This window comes from Hyalella azteca, unplaced genomic scaffold (genome assembly GCF_000764305.2).
Source record: "Hyalella azteca isolate HAZT.00-mixed unplaced genomic scaffold, Hazt_2.0.2 contig9088, whole genome shotgun sequence".
Taxonomy (NCBI): Eukaryota; Metazoa; Arthropoda; class Malacostraca; order Amphipoda; family Hyalellidae; genus Hyalella; species Hyalella azteca.
In genome coordinates this window covers 163918-190061 of record NW_025939167.1, presented here as the reverse complement: position 1 = coordinate 190061, position 26144 = coordinate 163918, and the positions used below count along the sequence as shown (strand labels likewise).

The window sequence follows — 26144 nt, the reverse complement described above, 5'->3', positions numbered from 1 at the left end:
AAGATTTCAAGTTATATTCTCTCTGCAGAACACACACGTTCAAGACTTAAACTAGTACAGGTCGTATGAAGCTCCGTGAGCGGACGTATGAGATAAAGAGCCAAGTATTGGACTGCACCGACACACACGCGAGTATTCTCTTCACTGCACAATATTTCACTGTACAGTATTAATAATTATTCACTGCACAGTAGTATTATCAATTCACTTTATTATTTATTCACTGCACATTGTTATTAATTCAATGCCTATTAACGTTCATTTCAGTGCAGGTATTCACTCACTGTTTCCAGAGCGTTGATCGTGAGACAAAACTTACGAATTGAAATCCAAAATGTTTAAATAAAATATTTAAAGAAAAGTTATCGTAAATTCCCACTCAAATAGTATCCCTCAACCGTTATTTACTTGCCCGATACATCATAAATATCGTGATATACACTCTGAAGCATGCTTGAAAATAGCCACTTTTGGGATGAACTCCAACGGATTTTTTTTAAAGATCAGAACAAGTCAAATAAATGTCCAAGGGATTATTGTAATCGCAATTTGGCATCTACATGCTTAACTTGATCACAAAACAAAATTATTGAATGCTTTTGGATTATAAATGTAAATTTCATGTTAAAAGAAACGACTTCTGATAAATCGGTCTATCAAAAACTAGCCTAAGTGAAAACATTTTTCGACAAGCTTTACAGAAACCGATTCAGAACACTCTTTTAAAATCAAAATACAAATGGATTGACACTTTGTAAACGTGGATGATTCTTCAATTGTAATTGAAGATATAATATACGTGAATGTCATTAATTGAAAAGCAATATCTTTCTGCCTATCACACGAATCACATTCAGCCTCACAATAAGACACACCCCCAATAAATATAATTTTCACCACAGTTAGATTTGAATTTATTAAACACTGAACAAAATAGAGTCACAAATTACTACCCTTCTTCATTAATCCCACAACGAACAATATGGAGCATACAATAAAACATATACAACTATTTTCAGTTTTTACTTGAACAGAATGACCCGGCAAACAAGAAATTCTCAACAAAATTTCGCTGTTATGCCAAAATTTGTACCGAAGATGCGCACTAACATCGCTACCAACACAGAAGGGCTACTGAGATAACATCTCATTTGACAACGCCATTCTATAACAAAACTTTTTTTACACAGAATAATCGCCATACCAAAATAAGCTGGAAACTTCCGTCACTTGAACCGTAATATCGGTGAGATGTTTTGGTTAATTTTGGTAACTTGCAATAACCACATTCGTGGAAGAAACACGATACTTCATAATCCCCATTACTGTATGTTCTTTTCACGGGAAATTTCAGATCAAATTATTCCGATAATAATAATTAACGAAAATCTGTCTGACAAAATATTACAACGAATATCCGTCCTTCAGAATCCATGCAGACACTGCATATCGTTCAATACAAACGATTACCAACCAAATAAGAATTTCATGAACGAAATCAATTTTTTATAGAACTTCTCATCAGCAACAGCTACAAAATATATATTATTTAATCTCCAATGAGGTCAGTGTGTTGGTGTTCCAGTGACAAGCGGGCAAGATATGCCAACGGCTTCAATGACGATGCGAGGTGCAGACGTCGACCTCACGAAAAGTTAAACGAGATCTCGGGAACAATGGAAACAAAAAATTCAACGAGCGATCAATGTTGTACAAAACTTTGAGACACTCTTATTCTGAAATAATTTATTTGAATATTTACGGGCCAGATATCAATATCCCGTAAGTCTTTGAAGGCAAATCTCATAAACACTTGAAATTTAATGCGTCCCACATTCTGTAAGAATTAGAATTCCGAAAGCCTCGGAATACAATATCTCAATATCTTCCAAATCATAGAATCCAGCGAGTTTGAAACAATTTAGGCCTTAGGGGCTCTCTAAGTCCTAGATTCTTTTAAGTGTTGCTCACATAAAAATTCGGAATTTTTAAAAACTTGAGATCTAAATGGCCACAAAACCAAAGCCCCTGAGACTCGAAAATGGACAGATCGAAAGACTTCAGGTCTACCCGGTATCATATGCTTGAGGTCTTACAGAGTAAATGTAAGTGGAAGGATTGTATTGTTGCGAGTTCTTTACAGCTTCAGTCCAAAGCTCTGTGAGGCCCACGAGTAGACAGATTTGAAGACCAAAGCTACGCTGAAATATTGCAGATACTTAACAGTATGAAGCTGACACGGAACTTTGGCCACGCGTCTAAACATAAAGTATCTCTTAGAGTTACCTTGTACAGATCACACTTAAGCTACTTAAGACTAAGGTTATTTTTGCACTACAAATTAGTATCTCGATGGGGGACTGATATCTGAAGCACACCGTATGTGTACGCACAGCAAATACTGTACACGTATTTACAAGACCGTCCATCTCGCCTAACTCTATGTACACTTCACAAATACTTCACTGTACCATCAGGAAACACCCGCAACTGCTTAGTAATAGTAACAGACCAACTCTTCTTAGCCGTACACGCGCCTGCCAACAACATAGCCCTAAAATGATCGGAATTATTTAAACATCTTTCCAGAAGTCATCAAGAATTGATCAGAAATTATATTATTTATTCTTCATAGAGGTCAAACTCTTCAAACTTTGAAAAAAAATTTGAACTTTCGGCAGTTATATGAACATGTAACGGGAAACTAATTCCTGAGAGAGATCGCCGTCCTATGAATATAAAACATGCATTTTTTCCCAGAGAACCTCAATAAATTGAAAAACAAAACATAATTTCTGGGGCATCTCCATATAATGAACAAAGAAAACAAATGTTAATGTCTTCTCGTATCGTAAAGCTATGGCGTTCAACACGAAATAGACATTAGGCAAGACTGTAGATAGCATTTCGGTGAGGTTGGCTACTTCGAGACCAGGGTACCGCCGGTGAGCAGCAGAGGTACCAACAGCAGCAGAGGTACCAACAGCAGCAGAGGTACCAATTGCAGCAGAAGTACCAACAGCAGCAGAGGTATCAACAGCAGCAGAGGTATCAACAGCAGCAGAGGTACCAACAGCACCAGAGGTACCAACAGCAGCAGAGGTACCAATTGCAGCAGAGGCACCAATTGCAGCAGAGGTACCAGTTTCAGCAACGGTAAAAACAGCAGCTTACGATACGTCAGGCTTTACGTTGATACCGGCCGTTGTAGCCTGCAGAAAAAAATATGATACAGGACCACCGAAATCAACCCAAAAACTAATAATAAGTCTATTTTTGGTGTAAATATCAGGAGTGACAAAAATGCTGGTGTTCATGGATGAAGATGGTAGGATTCTTGTGAAAATTAGTAAACGATAATGAAGCTGAACAACAGTGACAAATAATAATCATCACCAAGGCCATGGTGACGGGGCGACCTGTTTGTCAAAAACATGAAAACAGCGGACAACGGAGGTGGCACATCAGCGTTACTATGGTCGAGGACGTCCAAAACTTAACATAAGGACAAATATAAAATGCCGCTCCTCAATCAAAATGATAGGTAATCGTGATCCGAGCTGCGACGTCAATTCCGCAACTCCCAAAGCGTGGAGGTAAACGTGAAAAAAATACAGTACGCTTAACGATAATTAAAATTGAACAAAATTAAAAATGTAATTAGAAATTTCTCATTCAAATGTTGTTTATTAAATCGCGTGTTTGTACTGGAGGGCAGCGACTTAAGAAGAGTGACGTCTTCTTGACTGTACACAAAAATAAAGTGCGTTAATTCATTAGATTTAGTAAAATCGGAGCAAAATCTTCCATGCACAAAGATGTAAAAAACGCACGAAACTATGAAACTTCCAAAACTTGAGACATTCAAGTTATCATAGGACAAAATTGTTCAACCATTTCCTACATTATTTCAAGATATCCAACAATTCAAGATGAAAATCATCGATAAAAATGAAGCTAAGTTGAAGTGAACATCACTTGAGGAGAAAGATATGGCAGGTGTTTAGTGCGCCGATATGAAGTCTATGCCACGAAAAAATCTACGGTTCAGTCTCTCCCATAAAAAATTACGGTAATTCTCTACGAGTATTACTAAAGTAAAAAAATGGTTTAATGGTGTTAGTGTCTCAAGAAATACACAGATTTATCTAGATAGCAAACTGACAGACTGGAACACAGTAATGTCTCGGCAACAGAATTCTACAAATGCATTGCTAGAATTTGTGAATAAATTTTTAATTGCCCATAAAATATTAAGTGCAAAATAACAAGTAAATAAAATAAAGCGACAAAAAGGAAATGAAAAATGGAGGCTAATTGGGTTGCAGCTGATAAACCGTCATTGTGTGATTCCAGATTAGTCCTCTTATCAGTCCTGCTGTCAGTCCTGTCATCAGTCATAGATGTGATACATGAATTCAACAGTGCAGTGATGTTTGCTCAGTACAATTACTGCACTAAAATCAGTCTAGTTGCATACTGATGGTGTCGTGGCACAAGTTACAGTCGTGGGTTACCCACTAGTGGTGTGCCGTGGCACAAGTTACAGTCGTGGGTTACCCGCTAGTGGTGGGCCGTGGCACAAGTTAGTCGTGGGTTACCCGCTAGTGGTGTGCCGTGGCACAAGTTACAGTCATGGGTTACCCGCTAGTGGTGTGCCGTGGCACAAGTTACAGTCGTGGGTTACCCACTAGTGGTGTGCCGTGGCACAAGTTACAGTCATGGGTTACCCGCTAGCGGTGTCGTGGCACAAGTTACAGTCATGGGTTACCCGCTAGTGGTGTGCCGTGGCACAAGTTACAGTCATGGGTTACCCGCTAGTGGTGTGCCGTGGCACTAACTAGAATCTTGGGTCGTCCCGTGGGTTGTGTTGACCCACTAGCGCGACACTCACGGCGGGCGGCGGGACGGTGGGGTTTGCGAGGGAGAGGGCGACGGCTGGTGGGCCGTGGTGGGCGGACGCTGGGGGAGCAGGGGGGCCGATGCCCACTAGGTTATTAGCAGCACTCAGGCTAGCAATGCTAGCGGGTGCAACCGCCCCACCTGCAACCATGATTGCGTTAGTGAGACCGGCGGGGTGTGGGTGCAACCATTGGAGAGCGAGGGCAACCAGTGAAATGACTATAAAAATTATTTTCCAGGTTAGTGCGAGTTTATAGCAAATACTAAAATTCTCCGTCTCGCCCAGTTGCCCCAACAACTCTATATTCAAATACACTTTTATTATTTCGAAACTATACTCTAGATATATTGTTATCTCTAAAAATTACTACTCATTGAGATCAACAATTACTGCTATTGGTTATAATACGGTAGACTTGAATAGGTCAACATGTTTACCCCAAAACTACAAAATTAGTAAACAGCAACAGTTAAAAAGCGCTGTATAAAAATTCGAGGTTTCTAAAGTTGCATCACTTTCAAAATTATAATGATATAACGGAATAAAATATTGACCATATTTAAATTCAACTAATAACCTAAAAGGTCATTAAGCGAAACCCATCAATCAAATACAATTAAATCACCCGCTCCGTATACTTAAGCAGCTACGTGTACTTAGGCCATTACACGTACTCAAGTGAGTTTTGAAAAGTAAGGCTCTGGATCAAAATAATTTAAAATTTTATTGATATTAGTGAATTTAAGACCCATTGAGTGAATTTAAGATCTCATTGATATTAGTGAATTAAGATCTCATTGACATTAGAGAAATGTGAGATCTCATTGACCTCAGTTAATCTAAGTTCTCACCGATATTAGTAAAATATAAGATCTCATTGACATTAGAGAATATGAGATCTCATTGACATCAGTTAATTTAAGCTCTCACCGATATTAGTAAATATAAGATCTCATTGACATTAGAGAATATGAGATCTCATTGACATCAGTTAATCTAAGATCTCACCGATATTAGTAACCCCCGCAGCGGCAGCGGCAGCAGCAACGGCCGCCAGCTCGTGCGTAGCGGTGCTGTGTACGGGCACGAAGTAGCCTCCTGCACCTGCACCGTTCACTCCTGCACCTGCAGCAGCTGCTGCAGCCTCGACGTAGTGCGGTGCAACAGGTGGAACGTTGGGCGCAACAGCGGCAACAGGAGGCTGTGATACGAAGTATTCCTGCAACGCAACAGGGAAGTAAATAACCTGTTTTTTCCAACAAAGATAAAAAAATAACAGCGACAACACAAGACATTTCAGTTCATCGTAAAATTGCTACAATACAGAAACGAATACGTTCTCGAGAATAATATTTGCTCAGAAATATAAAGTATATATAAATAAACATACAACACCACATTTACTCACATCCATGTTACTCACCAGCCTTACACAACTTGCACAGTTTCGATCATCATCACAGTTTCACTCTACACAGATAACCATATTAACCATTTCTCTCGTCTGCCTCCCCACACTCACCTTGACCACACAATTCCCCCTCTTCCTCACCACACTGACCTAACCAACTCCAATACAGTTCTTCACAACACTCACCTTTCTACTCAAGTCCTCACGTTTCTTCCACCTTCACCTCTCCCTCTTCACAAAACCATTGTCCTCTCCACACAATCATTGTCCTCTCTACACCATCACCTCCCATTCAATACCATCGGCTCCCTCCTGTTCACCCTCACCTCTCGTTTATACCTCCCTCCACTCCCTTCACCTCACTCCACCCACCAGAGTCACCTCACCTCCCCCACTCACCAGAGTCACCTCACCCCTCCCCACCCACCAGAGTGACCATCACTTCCCCCACCCTCACCTTATTCACGCAGTTCCTGAGGACGTCGGGGATGCGTCCTGTGATGGCGCGCCGGATCTCCGTGGCCGCCATCTCCCTGAGCTCGTTGCTCGACGCGTCGCTGTAGTAGGCGGCGTGGGGCGTGCAGATCAGGTTAGGCGCGTCCTTGAGGGCACCTGCAAGGTGAGGATCAGGTTAGGGGCGTCCTTGAGGGCACCTGCAAGGTGAGGATCAGGTTAGGGGCGTCCTTAAGGGCACCTGCAAGGTGAGGATCAGGTTAGGGGCGTCCTTAAGGGCACCTGCAAGCAAGGTGAGGAACAGGTTAGGGGCGTCCTTAAGGGCACCTGCAAGGTGAGGATCAGGTTAGGCGCGTCCTTGAGGGCACCTGCAAGAATCCTTACTGGCCATACGGGCAGGAACTTGAGAGCGTGCCCTTATTGTATTGCCTATAATAATTAAGGGCAGTTGTCACACAGAAAACAGGTATGTTCACAGAAATGCGCAAAAAAAACTTAATAACAATCCCCATCCGTTAGTGTTAGAATAAAAATTCAAATGTCACCCATAGGAATTACCTGCGAAGGGGTTAAAAGGCTCGTTCTCGTGCACGTCAAGGGCAGCAGCTCGTATGCGGCCGTCCTTAAGGGCGGTTGCTAAGGCGCCTTCATCGATCAAGGCGCCCCTGGCAGTGTTGACGAGAAAGGCACCTGGGCGCATCTGCTTGATGGTGTAGTCGTTGATGAGGTGATTGTTGTGCTCGTTTAAGGTGCAGTTGAGAGAGACGCAGTCGGACTGGTACAGTAGCTCCTGCACGACAATATAAAGTCAGTAAATGGTTTAATAAGTAGACTAGATAATATATACAGATTAGTCAATAAATTTTTTGAGTAGTTAATCGAATAAATTATCAATCTAAAGATCAAGCGGCCAGCGCAACGTAAGCGGTACAGTAGCTCCTGCAGTATACAGAGAGTACCGGTAAATTGCAGTACGATATTCAGTAAATGTTGCACCTGCAGAGTGGGGCTACCTCCCCTTTCTGCAGAGTATAGCCCCACCTGCAGAGCATAGACCTCTACCCTCCCCACCTGCAGAGTGTAGCCTCACCCTCTAATCAGGCAGAGTTTAGACACCACCCTCCCCTCTTGCAGAGTGTAGACCACCTGCAGAGTGTAGCCCCACCCTCCCCCCAGGCAGAGTGTAGCCCCACCCTACCCTCAGGCAGAGTGTAGCCCCACCCTACCCTCAGGCAGAGTTTAGACCCCACCCTCCGCTCCTGCAGAATGTAACCCCACCTGGAGAGTGTAGACCCTGGTCAGCCCCAGGGACTTCTCAATGCCGTCAGGAAGGTATGGGTCGTAAAACGTCACGTTGAAGCCAAAAGCCTTGGCCCGCAGTGCCACTGCTGAGCCGATGCGACCTGCAATTCCAAACATGGGTATATATATATATTTATTTTTGGATATTTATTAGGCTAAAATGGACAAAAAATTATCAATTCAACACATAGTATGTTTTAGCAGGTTATCAGGTTAAATATTTCGCATTGAACGTAGGACAAGCTCTGATCAAGAGTAAAAATTTAATAATCAATATTTGCTAAGAGAACATAACGTCTAAAATACCACTTCAGGAATTCATGTTAACTCACCAATCCCCATAATCAAAAGCCCGGTCAAATAACCGAGCTTAAGGAGAGCGTTCGCCCTAAATTTCATCTCGGTAATTTACAGATGGATCAATTTGAAATTTGGTACACATGTGTAAACCCTAAAAAAACTCAGGTTTTATTCTTGTCAATTTTTCGAAAGAAATTGAAAGAGAACGAGAAATTCTTAGAAAACGGCCAAAAAGGGGTACTTTAGAAAACCTATCTCCTCCTAGGATTTTCAAGCTACAACATCGAAACACATATCATTCGATGCGTAAAGACCATATCTACAAACTGGTCGTGGGGTTTTTTTGAATTTCTCATTTTTGTGGGTGTGGGAGCATTTTGTCCGAAATTTTTCGAAATTTTCGATTTTACCTCCACTTCCCCCTCCCCTTTTTGCAAACTAAAATCCGAACTATAACGAACTTGAAAAAAAACCATGATCAGTTTGTAGATCTTTTCTTTGCAAATCGAACGGTATATGTCTCATTGATGTAGCTTCAAAACTCTAGGAGATAGGTTTGCAGTGACAATAAGTGTGAATGTTCACTAGGACACGACAAAGTCGCGGGAGCATGCGAATAGGCACTCAATGTAGCAAGGATACGAAACTAAACGTTACTGGAGCTCGATTCCACTCAAGGATGGTGGGAGCGACTGCATGCACACCTCCCCGTATGCTGTCTGCTGGTAACTGAGGTGCACTTCGTGTACAAGCTATATTTTAAGTGTTTGGTAGCTATTACTTAAAGAACTCCCCACCCTAACCCCCTTTTGGAATCTGTAGTGAACGTATAAATCAACGTACAGAGATGGTTTTGGTACCGTTGAATGCGTCAGAAAAGCAGCTTTAAGATGAGTAGGTATAGTAACTGGAGAATGTCATAATTGGCCGCTTTACGTCAGACGATTTACTTTATAGTGAACGGTCGTGTAATTACTCCCTTGACTTTACTGAAGGGGGCCGGACACCCGCCCCCCTTTTGGGATCTGTAGTGAATGCATAAATCAACGTACAGAGATGGTTTTGGTACCTTTGGATAGCTCAGAATGTCAGCTTTAAGACGAGTATAAAAACCGAAAAAGTGAAAATTTTCAATTTTAGGACGAACGCTCCCCTTAACGACGCCAAAGCTTTTCCAATTAACCACGCCCCACGATAGCTCTACGACAGCCCCACAGCGCTTAAGCCTTTTCAATTCACCAATTCTCAAGATAGTCCCACGTCGCTAAAGACCTATGAACGCACCGAGCCCCACGATAGCCCCAAGACGCCAAAGCCCCATCACCAAGACACACAATAGCTCCGTAACACCAAAGTCGTTTAAACACACCAAGCCCCAGGCTAGCCCCACGACGCCAAAGCCCTATGCACTCACCGAGCATTACGATAGCCCCCAAGGCCCCAAATGAACTCACCGAGCCCCACGGTAACCCCCAAGGCCCCATTTGCACTCACCGAGCCCGACGATGCCAAGGGTGTCCCCGCGTATCCTGGCACATCCTTGTGCTGCCTCCCGCACCTGCTCTGGCCCGGTGAACTTCTTGCCATCGCGCACCATGTTCGCCAGCCAGAAGGTGCGGCGGTAGAGGTTCAGGATGAGACACAGGGTCGTGTCGGCGACCTCCTCCACACCGTACCCGGGCACGTTGCATACTGCGATGCCCAGCTCGCCCGCAGCCTGTACAATAATCAGGATAAATGATAATATTCTAAAGCCAAGTTTGCCTGCACATTGTGAAATAATCAGATAATCAGCCTGCACTGTGAAATAATCAGTATAAATGTTCAAATTCAGACGCATGAGCTTGCCAGCAGCCTGTGGCGGTCGGATTAGGCAGTATAATCGCTTTCAAAGTTCGTATTCAGGTGCCGGTAGCCTAGGGGCGAGGAGAAAAATCTAGCCTATGGCTGTGGAATAATCGATATAATCAATATTATCAGAATAATCGGTACCAATGGTCAGATGTATACATCAGTGTTCAGCAATCTTTGTCTGTTATTTTAATCTTTTACCACATCAGGTTTTATTATTCTTTATCACTTATACAAACTCTAAACATTTCTTAACTGGAATCCTCCTCTCTGGTCAAAGTTTAAGCCATACAAACAACTTTATCTTTAAGATCACTATAACTCATCACCACACACACATCTCAAGCACAAACACCACCACACTCATCACCAGTGCAAACATTACACATCACCACCACCACACTCACCACCAGTAACACCACTGTAACCATTACACATCACCACCACCACACTCACAACCAATATCTCCACAACAAACATTACACATTGCATCACTACACATAGAGGGGAGGAGTGGCAAGGAAGGAGTGAGTGACACGAAAGAGGGGTGGAGTGAAATGGAGGGGAGGAGTGGCAAGGAAGGAGTGAGTGACACGAAAGAGGGGTGGAGTGAAATGGAGGGGAGGAGTGGCAAGGAAGGAGTCGAGTGAGTGACACGAAAGAGGAGTGGAGTGAAATGGAGGGGGTGGAGTGGAATGGAGGGGTGGAGTGGCAAGGAAGGAGTGACGCAAGGGAGGCGGTGGTGTAACACGAAACAGGAGTGGAGTTTAGATTCAGTTTGAAAATCAAAACGCTAGTATACCAACTACACGAACATTCAACTTTACACTTCTAAGCTTCCACTTCAGAGATCAACATGCCAGTTGACACACTTTCGAGTCGAATCAACATGCCAGTTGACACACTTTCGAGTCAAATCAACATGCCAGTTGACACACTTTTGAGTCGAATCAACACGCCAGTTGACACACTTTCTAGTTAAATCAACACGCCAGTTGACACACTTTCGAGTTAAATCAACACGCCAGTTGACACACTTTCCAGTCAAACCAACACGCCAGTTGACACACTTTCGAGTCGAATCAACACGCCAGTTGACGCACTTTCTAGTTAAATCAACACGCCAGTTGACACACTTTCGAGTCGAATCAACACGCCAGTTGACACTTTCGAGTTAAATCAACACGCCGGTTGACACACTTTCGAGTTAAATCAACACTCCAGTTGACACACTTTCGAGTCGAATTATCACGCCAGTTGACACACTTTCGAGTTAAATCAACACGCCAGTTGACTCACTTTAGAGTCGACGTTGTCGATGCCACTGCCGATCCTGACGATGATTTTGAGCGCCTTGAACTTCTCGAGGTCCTCCTTCGTCAGGCTGATGGTGTGCCACATGAGCGCCCCCACCGCCTCGTTCAGCACCTGCAGCAACCAAAGGGCGTCTCAGGGTCGCAATACTCACTATACATTAGTATCTCATGTATACATTAGTATCTCATGTATACATGTCATATGTATACTTCCTATAACCTTCATTATTCCTATGCTCCCCTTTTATTCTCATTACCCTCAGTTACCCCATAACCTTCACGTTGCCCTCACGTTAGCCTCATCTCTTCCAAGTTACTTCTGTAAACCTCTTATTTCCTTCATAACACTCACGTTACCCTCATCACCCTCAAGTTACATCCATCATTACCTTCAAAGCCCTCTCACTACCCTCATAACCCTCCCACTACCCTCATAACCCTCCCACTACCCTCATAACCCTCTCATTACCCTCATAACCCTCTCATTACCCTCGTAACCCTCTCATTACCCTCATCACCCTCATAACCCTCTCACTACCCTCATAACCATCTCATTACGCTCATCACCCTCTCATTACCCTCATAACCATCTCATTAACCTCATCTCCCTCTAATTACCCTGACAACTCTCATTACCTTCTCATGTATCTCAGAGGTGCTCTGTGCATCACAGAAGGCGACGGTGGCCACGTCCTTGAGGATGGGCATCTCGATGGCACAGTCGCGGCCGTCCAGCAGGGCCACCAGCGGCCGCGCGTGCAGGGCCGCACCCCCCGTCATCGGGCCGTTGCTCACCTGGCTGCTGCTGTTAACCCTGGGGGACAGGGGGGGGTTAGGGGGAATATGGGGGGTTTGGGAGTGTTGGTTGTACTGGGGGTAGGGGGCGGTATGAGTGGTTGTGGGGTTTGGGAATGCAGGGGGTTGGAGATGTTTTAGGGGGTACAGGGGGTTGGAAGGGTTTTAGGGGATACAGGGGGTTGGAAGGGTTTTAGGGGTGCAAGAAGGACAAGTGGATTTGCGTGAAGTGAAGAGACAATTTAAAACTTCAATATCATTGCTTACCCAATTCAACTATAAATATCCCTGTTTATATTAAATCAAATCACTGTTTATTTTAAATTAAACAAAAAACATAGGGAGCAAGGGGGAAAAGAGAGGGTGGTTCTAAGGGGATCCGGGAATAAAGGGTAGCTTTGGGATGAACAGGATGCCAATTAAATTATTTATCTATTTAGTCAAGCTTACCCTCGTTTCAATTATTCTCCATCACTTGACACTGTCCATGCTACAATGATCAACCTTACTCTCACTTCCCTCACTCAAGTTACCCTAACTCAAGTTCCCCTCACTACCCTCACTCAAGTTACCCTCACTACCCTCACTCAAATTACCGTCACTGCCCTCACTCAAGTTCCCCTCACTACCCTCACTCAAGTTCCCCTCACTACCCTCACTCAAGTTACCCTCACTACCCTCACTCAAGTTACCCTCACTCAAGTTACCCTCACTGCCCTCACTCAAATTACCCTCAATCAAGTTACCCTCACTGCCCTCACTCAAATTACCCTCACTCAAGTTACCCTCACTGCCCTCACTCAAGTTACCCTCACTACCCTCACTCAAGTTACCCTCACTACCCTCACTCAAGTTACCCTCACTGCCGTCACTCAAATTACCCTCACTCAAGTTACCCTCACTACCCTCACTCAAGTTCCCCTCACTCAAGTTCCCCTCACTACCCTCACTCAAGTTACCCTCACTGCCCTCACTCACCCTCACTACCCTCACTCAAGTTACCCTCACTGCCGTCACTCAAATTACCCTCACTCAAGTTACCCTCACTACCCTCACTCAAGTTCCCCTCACTCAAGTTCCCCTCACTACCCTCACTCAAGTTACCCTCACTGCCCTCACTCAAGTTACCCTCACTGCCCTCACTCAAGTTACCCTCACTGCCCTCACTAAAGTTACCCTCACTGCACTCACTCAAATTACCCTCATTTAAGTTCCCCTCACTACCCTCACGTTCCCCTCACTACCCTCACTCAAGTTCCCCTCACTACCCTCACTCAAGTTCCCCTCACTGCCCTCACTCAAATTACCTTCACTCAAGTTACCCCCACTACCCTCGCTCAAGTTACCCTCACTGCCCTCACTCAAGTTACCCTCACTACCCTCACTCAAGTTACCCTCACTCAAATTACCCTCACTACCCTCACTCAGGTTCCCCTCACTACCCTCACTCAAGTTACCCTCACCTGATGCTGTCTATCCGGGACCTCTTGTTGGGGTTGTGCTGAGCAGCTGCGGCTGCGGCCGCTGCAAGCATCACAGGGGAGGGGGCGACGCTCCTGCTGAAGGAGTCAATAGCTGCGCCTTCACCACCACTGCCGACCACACCACCTACGTACACCACATCCCCACCAATCAGCGGCCAATCACGTGCCATTATACTCAACATTCAACAACTACGACACTTTGTTAATAACATGATACAATAACATGGTCACCAATCAGTGGCCAATCACGCGTCACCAAACCTAACAACCACACCACCGATGTCACCCACGCATAATTTATCAGCAACCAATCACGCATCGCTATACCTAAAAATGACACGAGCAATCAGAACTGTAATTAGATATCTCACGGCAGACAGGAGAAGCTTTCGTAAATTGATAAAAGCAGAGGTTACATAAAAATCCGTCATGAATAAATCACTTCTACTTCAAATTTTATTGTTGAACGAAAAAATTGCAGGAGGATTATATATGACGCAGGTCACGATCTCAGACTAACAGTTAGCGAGACTCTGAATAATGAAATAGAGACAGTTAAATGGAACCTTTTATCGGGATGTCGTGAGCAGCGACGATGAATCTAGAAGATGGGTGCAGAGTTGACGATGTATCCAGACTCAGCGAGACGCTCGTCTCGTGGGGATATAATGAATTTTGTCGTGAGCCTGAGTAGTTCTGGGACGTTGTGGCGGGTCTGAGTAGCTCTGGAATGGCCGTTGTGGCGGGTCTGAGTAGCTCTGGGCCGTTGTAGGGGTCAGAGTATCTCTGGAATGGCCGTTGTAGCGGATCTGAGTAGCTCGGGGTTGGCCGTTGTGGGTCAGAGTATCTCAGGAATGGACGCTTAGTGAGTCAGAGTAGCTCTGTGTGTCGGGGATGGAGGAAGGTTTCTTGCCGTGCCTGCAACAGAAAAAAACGTCATGCATTGAACCGCACAGCTTTTTGTGGCGATGTCACAGAATTGGTATGTACAGAACTGGGCATTTAAATTTACCCATTACTCTTGGAAAGGTCTAGTGCCGCAGCAGCACTAGCAAGCAACACCAGCAGCAGCACTGACAACAACACTAGCAGCAGCACTGGTGTCAATAACATTAGCAGCAGCAGCCACACTAGAGCAGCTTTTGAAACCGGTAACATCTCACATAAGTTTAGTAGCCCCATTTTTTGGTTTCTATGATAATTTGGGACCTAAGGTACGGACTAGGGAGCTTTTCCGTTTGTGTCTAGTTTGGGTCGTGAGGGAAGGAACTGGCGAGCCGTCCCAGGGTTAGATCAGTTTGGGACCTGAGGGAGTGGTATTACAGGACGAAAGTTCAATCCACGTCCTAACTCTGAAAGCCAGCAGTGAACGCCAGGGTACGGAGGCGCTGTCGATTTTCAATGACCAGCTAGTGAGTAGTGACTGTTGAATTTACTAACAATAGCGAGTAAATTCCAAGTCAAATTTGCAGCGAGCTTTGAGTTGATATTTCAACACCTGAGTGTCAAGTTAAGAGTTAACGTAGCGGTTAACGTTGATACGTTGATTGATACGTTGATTGTTCTTATCTAATTGATTGGGTGATACGAATCTTAGCAACAACGATATGAAGTCACGGCAACAACGATATGAGGTCGCGGCAACAACGATATGAGGTCGCGGCAACAACGATATGAGGTCACGGCAACAACGATATGAGGTCACGGCAACGATATGACAACAACGATATGAGGTCACGGCAACAACAATATGAAGTCACGGCAACAACGATATGAGGTCACGGCAACAACGATATGAGGTCACGGCAACAACGATATGAGGTCACGGCAACAACGATATGAGGTCGCGGCTGGAATTAATTCAACATTATGAAGCAATTTATGTTAACTAAAGTTAAAATATATTATTCCTTTTTGCACCTTCGAACATTTCCAAGTTAGAACTTTCTACACCACATTTGTTTAACAACATCAAACTCTGAACAACATCAAGCTCTCAACATTCAACACTCAACAACATTTAAATTTCAGCAACATCTAACTTACAACACCATCTAACTTCAAACATCTAACTTCTTGCAACATTAACCTTTTTACAGCGAGAAACTTTTCTCTGTACAATTTGCAACTTTTTACAAGTTATAACTTCTAGAACTTTTTACTCCAACTTTGCACCGCGGCGAACTTCTGGCTACTTCGAACTTCTACATCGTCCAGCCCTCTGCATGACACACGCACTCGCGCCACGCAATGTTCTCACTAAGTTCTTCTATTTAAATTTCCTTTGTCAAGGAGAAATATATTTCATTTGTTATATAGACGTAGTTTTAATCAAAGCTTTGGTGTCAAGAATTAGTATATATTTCATGGGTTCTATATGCAACGTGTTAATCCGAACTGCTAAGTTTTGATAGCGTTAATCCGATCAAGACGAATAAATATAACTTGCATGTGTTCAATATCGTGTTAATCTGACCTTTGGTGGCTAAGTTTCTCTGCATATCTTAGTAGACGTGTGATGGATCACAGGTTTCGAAATGCATTAATTGAGTACAGCAGGGCTTTTAAAACCGAAATTAAAACATGGAATAAGAATAGATCAATCTTTCGCTGCTCGTAATTTCATAATACGTGAGAATTTAGTTCTAGTTTCTAGTATTTAGGATATAAGAATACCTTGAGATAATTCGTCTGTAAAAATCTTTTTTTCTATGCGAATAAACACGAGAAAAACGGGAAAAAGGAGGAAAAGGTGGCTAGAGTAAATGATTGGAGCAGAAGAGGCGAATAAGGGGCAATGGCTGGAGGAAATAGGCATCCAAGAGGCCAATTACGGAAAGTTAAGGATGGATAGAAGGGATGTGCTGGATCAAAATAATGTATAAATATTGTATTTAATGGTGTATAAATAGCCGTATGAAAATAGGTGGATTGGGGATAAGGAGAAAAGACGGGGAAAAATTAGATAAGGGGGAATGGCTGAAGAAAAACTGTGGATAGGGAAATAAAAGTTGAGACAAGGACAATGCCTGAAAGAGAAGGGCGGATGAGGTGAGTAAAATAGGGTTAAAGGGGAGAGGAGGGGGTCTAAGTGGGAAGGGAGATGGGAGTGGGAAGGGAGATGGGAGTGGGAAGGGAGATGGGAGTAGGAAGGGAGATGGGAGTGGGAAGGGAGATGGGAGTGGCAGGGAGAAGAAACTGTAGCCGAGAGGAAGTGAGCGCATGCCGCAGCCATCCCCTCTATTCCCCAACTCGTGGTAAGGCGACACACATGCGATGCTTGGGGACGACCATGTGCTTGGGGAAGACTATTTGTCTGTACAAGCATTGGGAAGGCCATTTACCTTGATGACAACTAGCTTGGATAACAGTATTGAAGTCTAGGTTTGTTCAAACCATTCATTGGTGGGTCAGGATTATCAAGAACTGTGATGCTTGCAGTAAATGCGGTTGTTGACTAAACAATTCATGAAGTTGCGGATGACAAGTGATGTGGATGAATGAATTTGGCAATGGATAAATGCATAGATATGTGCGTGAATGATTGGGTCAACGTATGAATGCATAGATATGTGCGTGAATGATTGGGTCAACATATGAATGCATAGATATGTGCGTGAATGATTGGAACAACGTATGAATTCATAGATATGTGCGTGAATGATTGGGTCAACGTATGAATGTATCGATAAGAGCGTGACTTAGTATTTGAATGAATAAGAGAGTGAACGAGTAGGTGAATGAATAATGAATTGAAACTGCAGAGCTCCTCTTAACACCAGGTTTCTGCATAACTTTAAATTTAAATCTAGGAATTGGCTAATTTTTAAGCACAAAAATGAATCCAGCTCAGAAGTTTATAGCATATAAATCGTGTTTGTCGAAATGTTATCCCCAACGTACCATTGTACCAATTTCCCCTTTTTTAATCGGAATTAAAACAAAATAATAATCTTAAGTCTGTTGTTTTTCTAGCTGAGATGTTTATTGATTTAGAATCATAAGTCAAATCCCGGAGAGCGCCATGCTCGTTTGGCGCCATACAACTGCATTTAGATATTCCTTATCTATGTCATAAACCATTTATATATTAGATTAGATAAGCATAAAATAGAGCTATAAAACTGAGAAGCAAGTTGCGTCTTAAATTTATACATTTCTTCTAGTTAGTACGAATTTTAATAACCAATTTATTTATTAAAATATATTTAATGACCCCCTGAATTTCATGGAACCTGAATCTGATCGAAATCTCGAGGCTAGCATTACGAAAGATTTTGAAACATTTGAATAGCAAAAATCTAAAATATTACACAGTTGTACGGAGAATAATGGTATGCTCAATGAAAGCATTAAGCTTACGATATGCGGCACGTCAATACGGTCCCTCCAGTTCATCACTAGACCCTCCACTTCACCAAACCCTCCAGTTCATCACCAAACCCTCCAGTTCATCACCAGCCCCTCCAGTTCAACACCAAACCCTACAGTTCACCACCAGCCCCTTCAGTTCACCACCAGCCCCTTCAGTTCATCACCAGCCCCTCCAGTTCAACACCAAACTCTACAGTTCACCACCAGCCCCTTCAGTTCATCACAAGCCCCTCCAGTTCAACACCAAACTCTACAGTTCACCACCAGCCCCTTCAGTTCATCACAAGCCCCTCCAGTTCACCACGTTATCCTCCTGATAGTAAATGAGGTACAAAGACTGCTCTGGAGACGCCTCAAATTACATGGATGCGAACGGAGATCAACGATTGCGATTTAAGTTCAATAATTTTTCTAGTCCAAGATTCAGGTTCCGTACGAAGTGTTCGATGATCCATGCAACATGCGGCGCTTTGCGATCGATACAGACGATGCATGCTTGACTATCGGTGCAGAGGATGCTTGCTTGACTATCGGTGCAGACGATGCTTGCTTGACTATCGGTGCAGACGATGCTTGCTTGACTATCGGTGCAGACGATGCTTGCTTGACTATCGGTGCAGACGATGCTTGCTTGACTATCGGTGCAGACGATGCTGAACCAGCGACGCGGTCCTGCAGTTAACACATTGATCCTCAATTGAACATTTTGAACGAACCAACAACTCCGTGCGTAGGTGTAGATTCAAGGTCGAGATCGCTGACGGGAAGCTGGTTAAGTGACGCCGATGTCTCGACCTTAAAGGCCATGCTTTACAGACAGCCCCTAAAGCAGACAGATGAAAGACTATCACCATTACTACCAAGACCACCATCAAGCCAGACCATGACCACCGCTATCATCACTAATCACCACCACATCGTCAAGCCAGTACCATGACTATCACCACTACCAAGACCACTCCACAACCAAGCCACCACCACCACCATCGCGCAGCAGCAGCAGCAACGCAAAAGTTGCCAGCTCACATGTTGGACAGAAAGCAAAGTTTTACAATTAAAACTTCTACTCTCTTACCAGACTCTAAATCAGCCCCACCTCCACCTGCCTTCCAGCACCTGACCTTCCACCACATTACCCCCTCCTCTCCTCCCCACCACATTACCCCCTCCTCCCTTTCCCCAACACGGGGGGTGTAAATTAAGGTTCATTGCGATACTGCATCGCTTCCCCAATCAAACTCCGTAACATAGGTGCGCACGCGTATCCCAGATGCACAAGCGTATCACAGATACTTGGCTATTCACATGGGATTGAAGTGGCATGGACCTTATATGGATAGTTGAATTATATATATGAAAACAACCAAAACATTTCTTTTCACCCATAAAAATATCCAAGAAACTCTGTACTGGTGCACGGAGATATCCAAGAAACTTTGTACCTGAGTGAGGAGTACAAAGAATATGTACATAATGCAGGTGTTAGTACACCTGCTTAACAAGTGTACAAACAGCACATGTAATATGCAAGACTGGTATACTTGCTCCGCGGCAGTGGCTTGCTATCGACCCTTGCATTTCTACGTATCGATTCCCATTTGACTAACTAACTTCAACACGAATAATCCGTCACTCAACACAAGCATTATGCAAGTATTATTATATGCAAGTATTATTATTTGGAACATACTTTAACTGGGGAACGCTCACACACGCTCACACACGAGAGCAATATGTATTTATAAGAAAATGCTATGCACGCGCGTCTGCATGTACACGATATACTAAAAATTTCATAGCCCAATTTCTTAAAATTTCATAATTTAGTCTTCATAGCCGAGTTGATGATGCTCATAGATTTGAAGAGATTTAGGTACGATTTTACAATTGGCCTGCGATAAATGTTGTGATCACAGTTGTGGAGGAATTTATAACTGAGTTATGAGTCTTTTATCACAGAGTCCATGGGGCTTCATCGCAGACGTGTTCGTCACAGAATGAAAACTGGAAATTGTTCGTTATCAGCCAGCCGGCATCAGCAGCCGGCTGATAGCACATCAGCCAGCCGGCATCAGCAGCCGGCTGATAGTACATCAGCAGCCGGCTGATAGCACATCAGCCAGCCGGCATCAGCAGCCAGCTGATAGCACATCAGCCAGCCGGCATCAGCAGCCGGCTGATAGCACATCAGCCAGCCGGCATCAGCAGCCAGCTGATAGCACATCAACAAACTGGCTGCTGGCGCGCGTTATCTAAGATCCTGAGTCTCATTTCATTGCAAAAGTTTCCTGGGGAAAGTTTCAATGAGAATCATCTTAAGAACAAAATTATTTTACTGAAGTTTTATTTGAAAAGTTTATATATCATTCTACTCGTTTGTCATCAACCAATATATACACGAGATGAAGATTGAAAATATTCATTAGCGGATAAGGCTCAAATTACGATAACACTTTGATTATTGGAAGTTAATTGCACGAATTATAAGAATCTTTTCTATTGAGTGGAGTAAGTATGCGTTATTCATTTAAACGCGTTCATTTATTCATTTCATAATTTATAACCGCGTTATTCATTTTTCGTGAGTCACGTCATATCCCACACATGCCTGCGTGGTGTAGGTCACGCATAACACGCACACATGCCTGCGTGGTGTAGGTCACGCATAACACGCACACATGCCTGCGTGGAGTAGGTCACGCATAACACGCACACATGCCTGCGTTGTGTAGGTCACGCATAACACGCACACATGCCTGCGTGGTGTAGGTCACGCTTAACACGCACACATGCCTGCGTGGTGTATCAATTCTCTGACGCAATCTCAACCGGTTTCGCGCGACCAGACAAACGTAAAAGTCATTAAAAACATTAAACCTTAGTCATTATTATTCACATTAATCAATGATTATAATAATTAATGTTGCAAAGCATATTGATCATGCATGCTGAGCCTGAGGTTCTAGGAGCAACGCACCATGCCGGCCAGAGACCTTACTATCTAAAATAGTTACAAGTTTGTCATTCCGTCAGCCAATCACTGATGGCTTTTCAAGCTAAACTCCCTAATCGCAGACGAGAGATCAGCCGCTACGTGTACTTAGGCCGCTACGTGTACTTGGGCCGCTGCATGCACTTGGGCCGCTAGGCGTAGTAAACAAACGACGAGCGCACTCCGGTCTCCCGCAGCCCCACCCTCCCTCCCACCTCCCCTCCCCCCTTCACCATGCTTCAACCTAGTACAAGCCAAACATAAGATTGTTATCACAAATATCTAGGGATAAAAATGAAAATACGAAGGCTACGCTTCCACCCTGTACAGGTACAGAAAACTATAAGACTTTTCATAGCACAACGTTGCCGGTCGCACTAACGAACTGACCTAATAGATTAACTAGATATTCAATAGATGAAAATCTATTCCTGCAATTGAATATAATGAATATTCCCTGAATAATTTATACAGGAATCATCACCAACTATTTTTGTAATTCATTCTAGGTTCTTCTATAACAAAACACATGGACAAATAAACAAAGAACTGAACGAAAATGCCAACACAACAGCATTCTGTTCGGACTGTTCCAGTCCTCTAGATATTCTGCATGGCATTCTTACTGTCCATGCACTCTAGCTGGCGAATAATGTATTTATACACGCCAGATCTAAGATCGCATTAGAAGGCACTAGATCGTAATAGAACGCACTAGATTGCATTAGAAGGCACTATATCGTAATAGAACGCACTATATCGTAATAGAACGCACTAGATCGCATTAGAAGGCCCTAAATCGCCTTAAAACGCATTAGTATGCACTAAAATGCTCAAAACCAGATGAGGACGTACGTCAGGACAAGCCAGATCTCCCAGAAGCGGACGTATGCCAAGACAAGCCAGATGCGGACGTACGGAGTAGGAGTACATCTGGCTTGTATAATAAATAAAAATAAATAAGGAGTAGCTTCTGTCCACACGCCAGAAGCTACTCCTTATTTTATCATTCGAGACAATATTTAATAATTAATAATGTCATTTATTCCTATGATAATTTATTATGATTTAATAATGACATTTATTTTTATGATTTGCTCTGAACTAAAGTGACTCTAAGATGAATAAAATGCAATGAATTTGTGAATACTTAGGTATCAGACTTTACACAAACAGTCTAAACTCTAAATAATTATTAAAAATTAGATAACATATGTGAAAAAATTTGTTTAAGGTGAATTAGTTAACATAGCCTACATAGGTATAACAAAAACCTGGAGTCAGGTACTCACAATTCATGAATGCAACAGTGATGATAATAAAGCATTTAATGGTGATTGGTGAACGAGCACGTTAATAAAACCTATTTATACATGACCATACCCAGGATGGTGCCATTTTCCGCGGATTAATCCGGCGTAAACGAGGCTCCAAGCCCTTCTACTGGCGTACAACGCGGCGTACAAAGAGCTAAAATAACGTTATTGGCGCACACGCCCGGCGTACGTCCGAATCTGGCTTGTCTCGACGTACGTCTGCATCTGGCTTGTCATACGGTACGTCGGCTTGTCCCGACGTACCGTACGTCCGCATCTGGCTTGTCTTGGCATACGTCCGCTTCTGGGAGATCTGGCTTGTCCCGACGTACGTCCTCATCTGGTTTTGAGCATTTTAGTGCATACTAATGCGTTTTAAGGCGATTTAGGGCCTTCTAATGCGATCTAGTGCGTTCTATTACGATATAGTGCGTTCTATTACGATATAGTGCCTTCTAATGCAATCTAGTGCGTTCTATTACGATCTAGTGCCTTCTAATGCGATCTTAGATCTAGTGCGTTCTATTACAATCTAGTGCGTTCGATTACGATCTAGTGCCTTCTAATGCACAAACATTACACATCACCACCACCACACTCACCACCAGTAACACCACTGTAACCATTACACATCACCACCACCACACTCACAACCAATATCTCCACAACAAACATTACACATTGCATCACTACACATCACCGCCACTACCACCACCACAAACATTACACATCACCACCACCACACTCACCACCATCACCACCACGGCAGCGCAAGACGAGCAATGGCCAAACTTGTGACATTAAAAACTTTGAGACCTGCAAACTTTGCTCGAAAAAGTTAGCAAAGAAAGTTAAATGAAAGTTGGCGAGCGTTGAGAGGGAGAGGCAGTGACAAGGAGGGGTGGAGTGACAAGGAGGAGTGGAGTGACAAGGAGGGGTGGAGTGACAAGGAGGGGTGGAATGACATAGAGGGGAGGAGTGGCAAGGAAGGAGTGAGTGACACGAAAGAGGGGTGGAGTGAAATGGAGGGGAGGAGTGGCAAGGAAGGAGTGAGTGACACGAATAGTGCAGTGCTGTTGTGCAGTGATATTTTGTGTTGCAATGTGTTGTGTTGTTAATACCATATTGTTAGTGTTACCATATTTTGTGTTATTCGCTTATGTCGATCATTAAGCATCGGCCACTTTGATCGCAGAGAGCGCGCATCAGTGTTGATCATTGGGCATCAGCTAAACCGACCGTAAATCGCGTGCGCTTGTGTCGATCATTAGGCATCTTCCACTTTGATCGCAAAGAGTGCGCATCACTGTTGATCATTGGGCATCGGCTAAACCAATCGTAAATCGCGTGCGCTTGTGTCGATCATTGGGCATCGGCCACTTGATCGCAGAGAGCGTGCTTTTGTGTTGATCATTGGGTATCGGCTAAACCGATCGTAAATCGCGTGCGCTTGTATCGATCATTAGGCATCGGCCACTTTGATGGCAGAGAGCGCGCTTCTGTGTTGATCATTGGGCATCGGCTAAACCGATCGTAAATCGCGTGCGCTTGTGTCGATCATTAGGCATCGGCCACTTTGATGGCAGAGAGCGCGCTTCTGTGTTGATCATTGGGCATCGGCTAAACCGATCGTAAATCGCGTGCGCTTGTGTCGATCATTAGGCATCTTCCACTTTGATCGCAAAGAGTGCGCATCACTATTGATCATTGGGCATCGGCTAAACCGATCGTAAATTGCGTGTGCTTGTGTTGATCATTAGGCATCAGCCACTTTGATCGTAAAGAGCGCGCATCAGTGTTGATCATTGGGCATCGGCTATATAGATCGTAAAGCAGTAAAGCACGTGTGTTTGTGACGATCGCCAGGCATCAATCGTAAAGTACGTGTGCCTGTGTCGATCATGCAGCATTGGCGAGGGTTACACTTCCGTTTTTAGCAAGCATATTGGCAACTTTCTTCCCTGGCGTACTGGCGTACATCGAATAAATGGCGTACGACGAATAAATGAAAGCACAAGGTGTATTGCTGGCTAGCTGCACTGCAGTGAAAATTAATCAACAGGGCAATTATAAGAGAAATGATCGAGATCTTCAACAGCAGGACAGGTTATCATCTTTCATGGAAAACTTACCTTGATTGAGTAACGACCTTGAATTTCCAACAATAATAGTCCGACTTCACTTTCCTAGTTTCAAAATAATAATTTCTATGAATCCACTTCGACAAATAAACATTAAAAACGAATATTAAAATGGCACACTGAAAATTTGACAGACAAGACCACAAGAACTAAATTATGATTTTAGCTACAAACAGGTTGGCTAGGTTATAGTAGAGGTGCGTGTCACGTGTAGACCGCGTGTACTGCGCACATGTTATTCTTACAACACTCAGCACGCAACTGCCACATCAACCCCAACACTGCTTCAGCCTGAGCACTTGTGGACCACGAAGTTCACGCCAGAATTTTGCTTGCTCTCGATTATTTATAGTAGCTCATACGGTGGTTATCGACGAAAAAAGTTTACAAACTAAACTAAATAAACTTTTTATGGTGTTTGAGACAGTTTCAACATGGGTAGTGATGGAACAACGAAGATAAACAACTGTGAGGTGGAGTATTTTCTAGCCTTAAGGTCTCAGAGGCGGGAAGTGGATGCGGGAGGACGGTGGGGTGGATGAGTGGAGGCCAGTATGACGGGGATATTTAGGGGTGCTGCAGTGGGGGGAACAAATTGGGGGATGCTCAGGGAAGATCTAAGGGGGTGAACGACGCCTTGCCACAAACATCTAGACCATAAATTTTCTTTTTAATAAATATTACCTCTTCTATTGCGCAAAGACGGTCAAAAAGTTACTCGGGTTTTATTCTAACCATTATCAAGTATTGCAATGCATTTTGAAAGTTTTAACCAAGCCTGAAATAGATAAAAGTGATAAAAATAACTGAGTTAAACACCTATGTCGAGTGTCCTTTGTGTGCATCACGGACTTGAAATTTAGTTTAAAGTTTATTTAAAAGCCTTGACACGTTGAAAAATAAAATTACTAGGTACACTCATATATCATGCTAAAACGAAATAAGAGTAAATGTTTCATTCCATTTGATAGATAATTCATGAAGAAAATATCGCTTTATATAATCATGCTTGGCATCTTAGCTGGCGTGTCCTGGCTGGCGAGCGAGCGAGCAGTTTAGGAACTCATGTGTATTTGCAAATAATTTCGTACAGCGTTGCGTTTCGGTAATGTTCGCTCGGATCACCTTCCTCACAACAGATAGTCGAGAGTTCACGAAAAGTTAGCTTCATAACCGAGAGTCCGGGAGATAAGGGCAGCTTCCTTATCAGCTAGAAGCTCTTGAGTTCAGCTGGCTGGTGACGTGGAAGTCGACACTTGGAATCGTGTTCAAGTAGCACAAGACACAAATGTACCACGTACCAATGAGAAGCAGGAAAAGTACTTCACATTCATTGCGTGAACGCTACGGGCGTCTGTATTGCGGATATCTCCTGACAGGGTCGGCTAACTTATTCAACCTATTTAAAACTTGCCGGCCAACTCACTTAAAACTTAGGTCAAAAACTTGCTCGAGAAATAATTCTATACTTGTTTACTTAACGATAGTTTGAAGATGGTTGTAGTG

General features: G+C 43.5%; 2 protein-coding genes across 8 annotated transcripts in view; both read right to left on the bottom strand.

The window, feature by feature from the left end:
• LOC108680259 (C-terminal-binding protein) lies at positions 1-24888 on the bottom strand. 7 transcript variants are annotated; one of them, XM_018169050.2, is made up of 12 exons: positions 24630-24888; positions 14382-14733; positions 13795-13939; positions 12173-12350; positions 11520-11648; positions 9864-10086; positions 8046-8170; positions 7326-7557; positions 6772-6926; positions 5912-6122; positions 4815-5043; positions 1-3212 (listed from the first exon to the last, which is right to left on the bottom strand). In XM_018169050.2, the coding sequence occupies exons 3-11, from the start codon at positions 13863-13865 to the stop codon at positions 4841-4843; spliced, it is 1527 nt and encodes a 508-aa protein (XP_018024539.1). In that variant the 5' UTR covers positions 13866-13939; positions 14382-14733; positions 24630-24888; the 3' UTR covers positions 1-3212; positions 4815-4840. The 7 variants fall into 7 exon arrangements, with proteins under 7 accessions (XP_018024539.1, XP_018024538.1, XP_018024543.1 ...); XM_018169049.2 differs by having other exon boundaries at positions 4842-5043; XM_018169054.2 differs by having other exon boundaries at positions 4895-5043.
• Positions 14417-26144, bottom strand: part of LOC108680255 (methylmalonyl-CoA mutase, mitochondrial) — a 42860-nt gene continuing 31132 nt past the window's right edge. The window contains exons 16-17 of the mRNA XM_018169043.1: positions 14828-14888; positions 14417-14573 (exon numbers count right to left, since the gene is read on the bottom strand). Of these exons, the coding sequence (XP_018024532.1) occupies positions 14417-14573; positions 14828-14888 (218 nt within the window). The remainder of the gene's footprint in view (positions 14574-14827; positions 14889-26144) is intronic.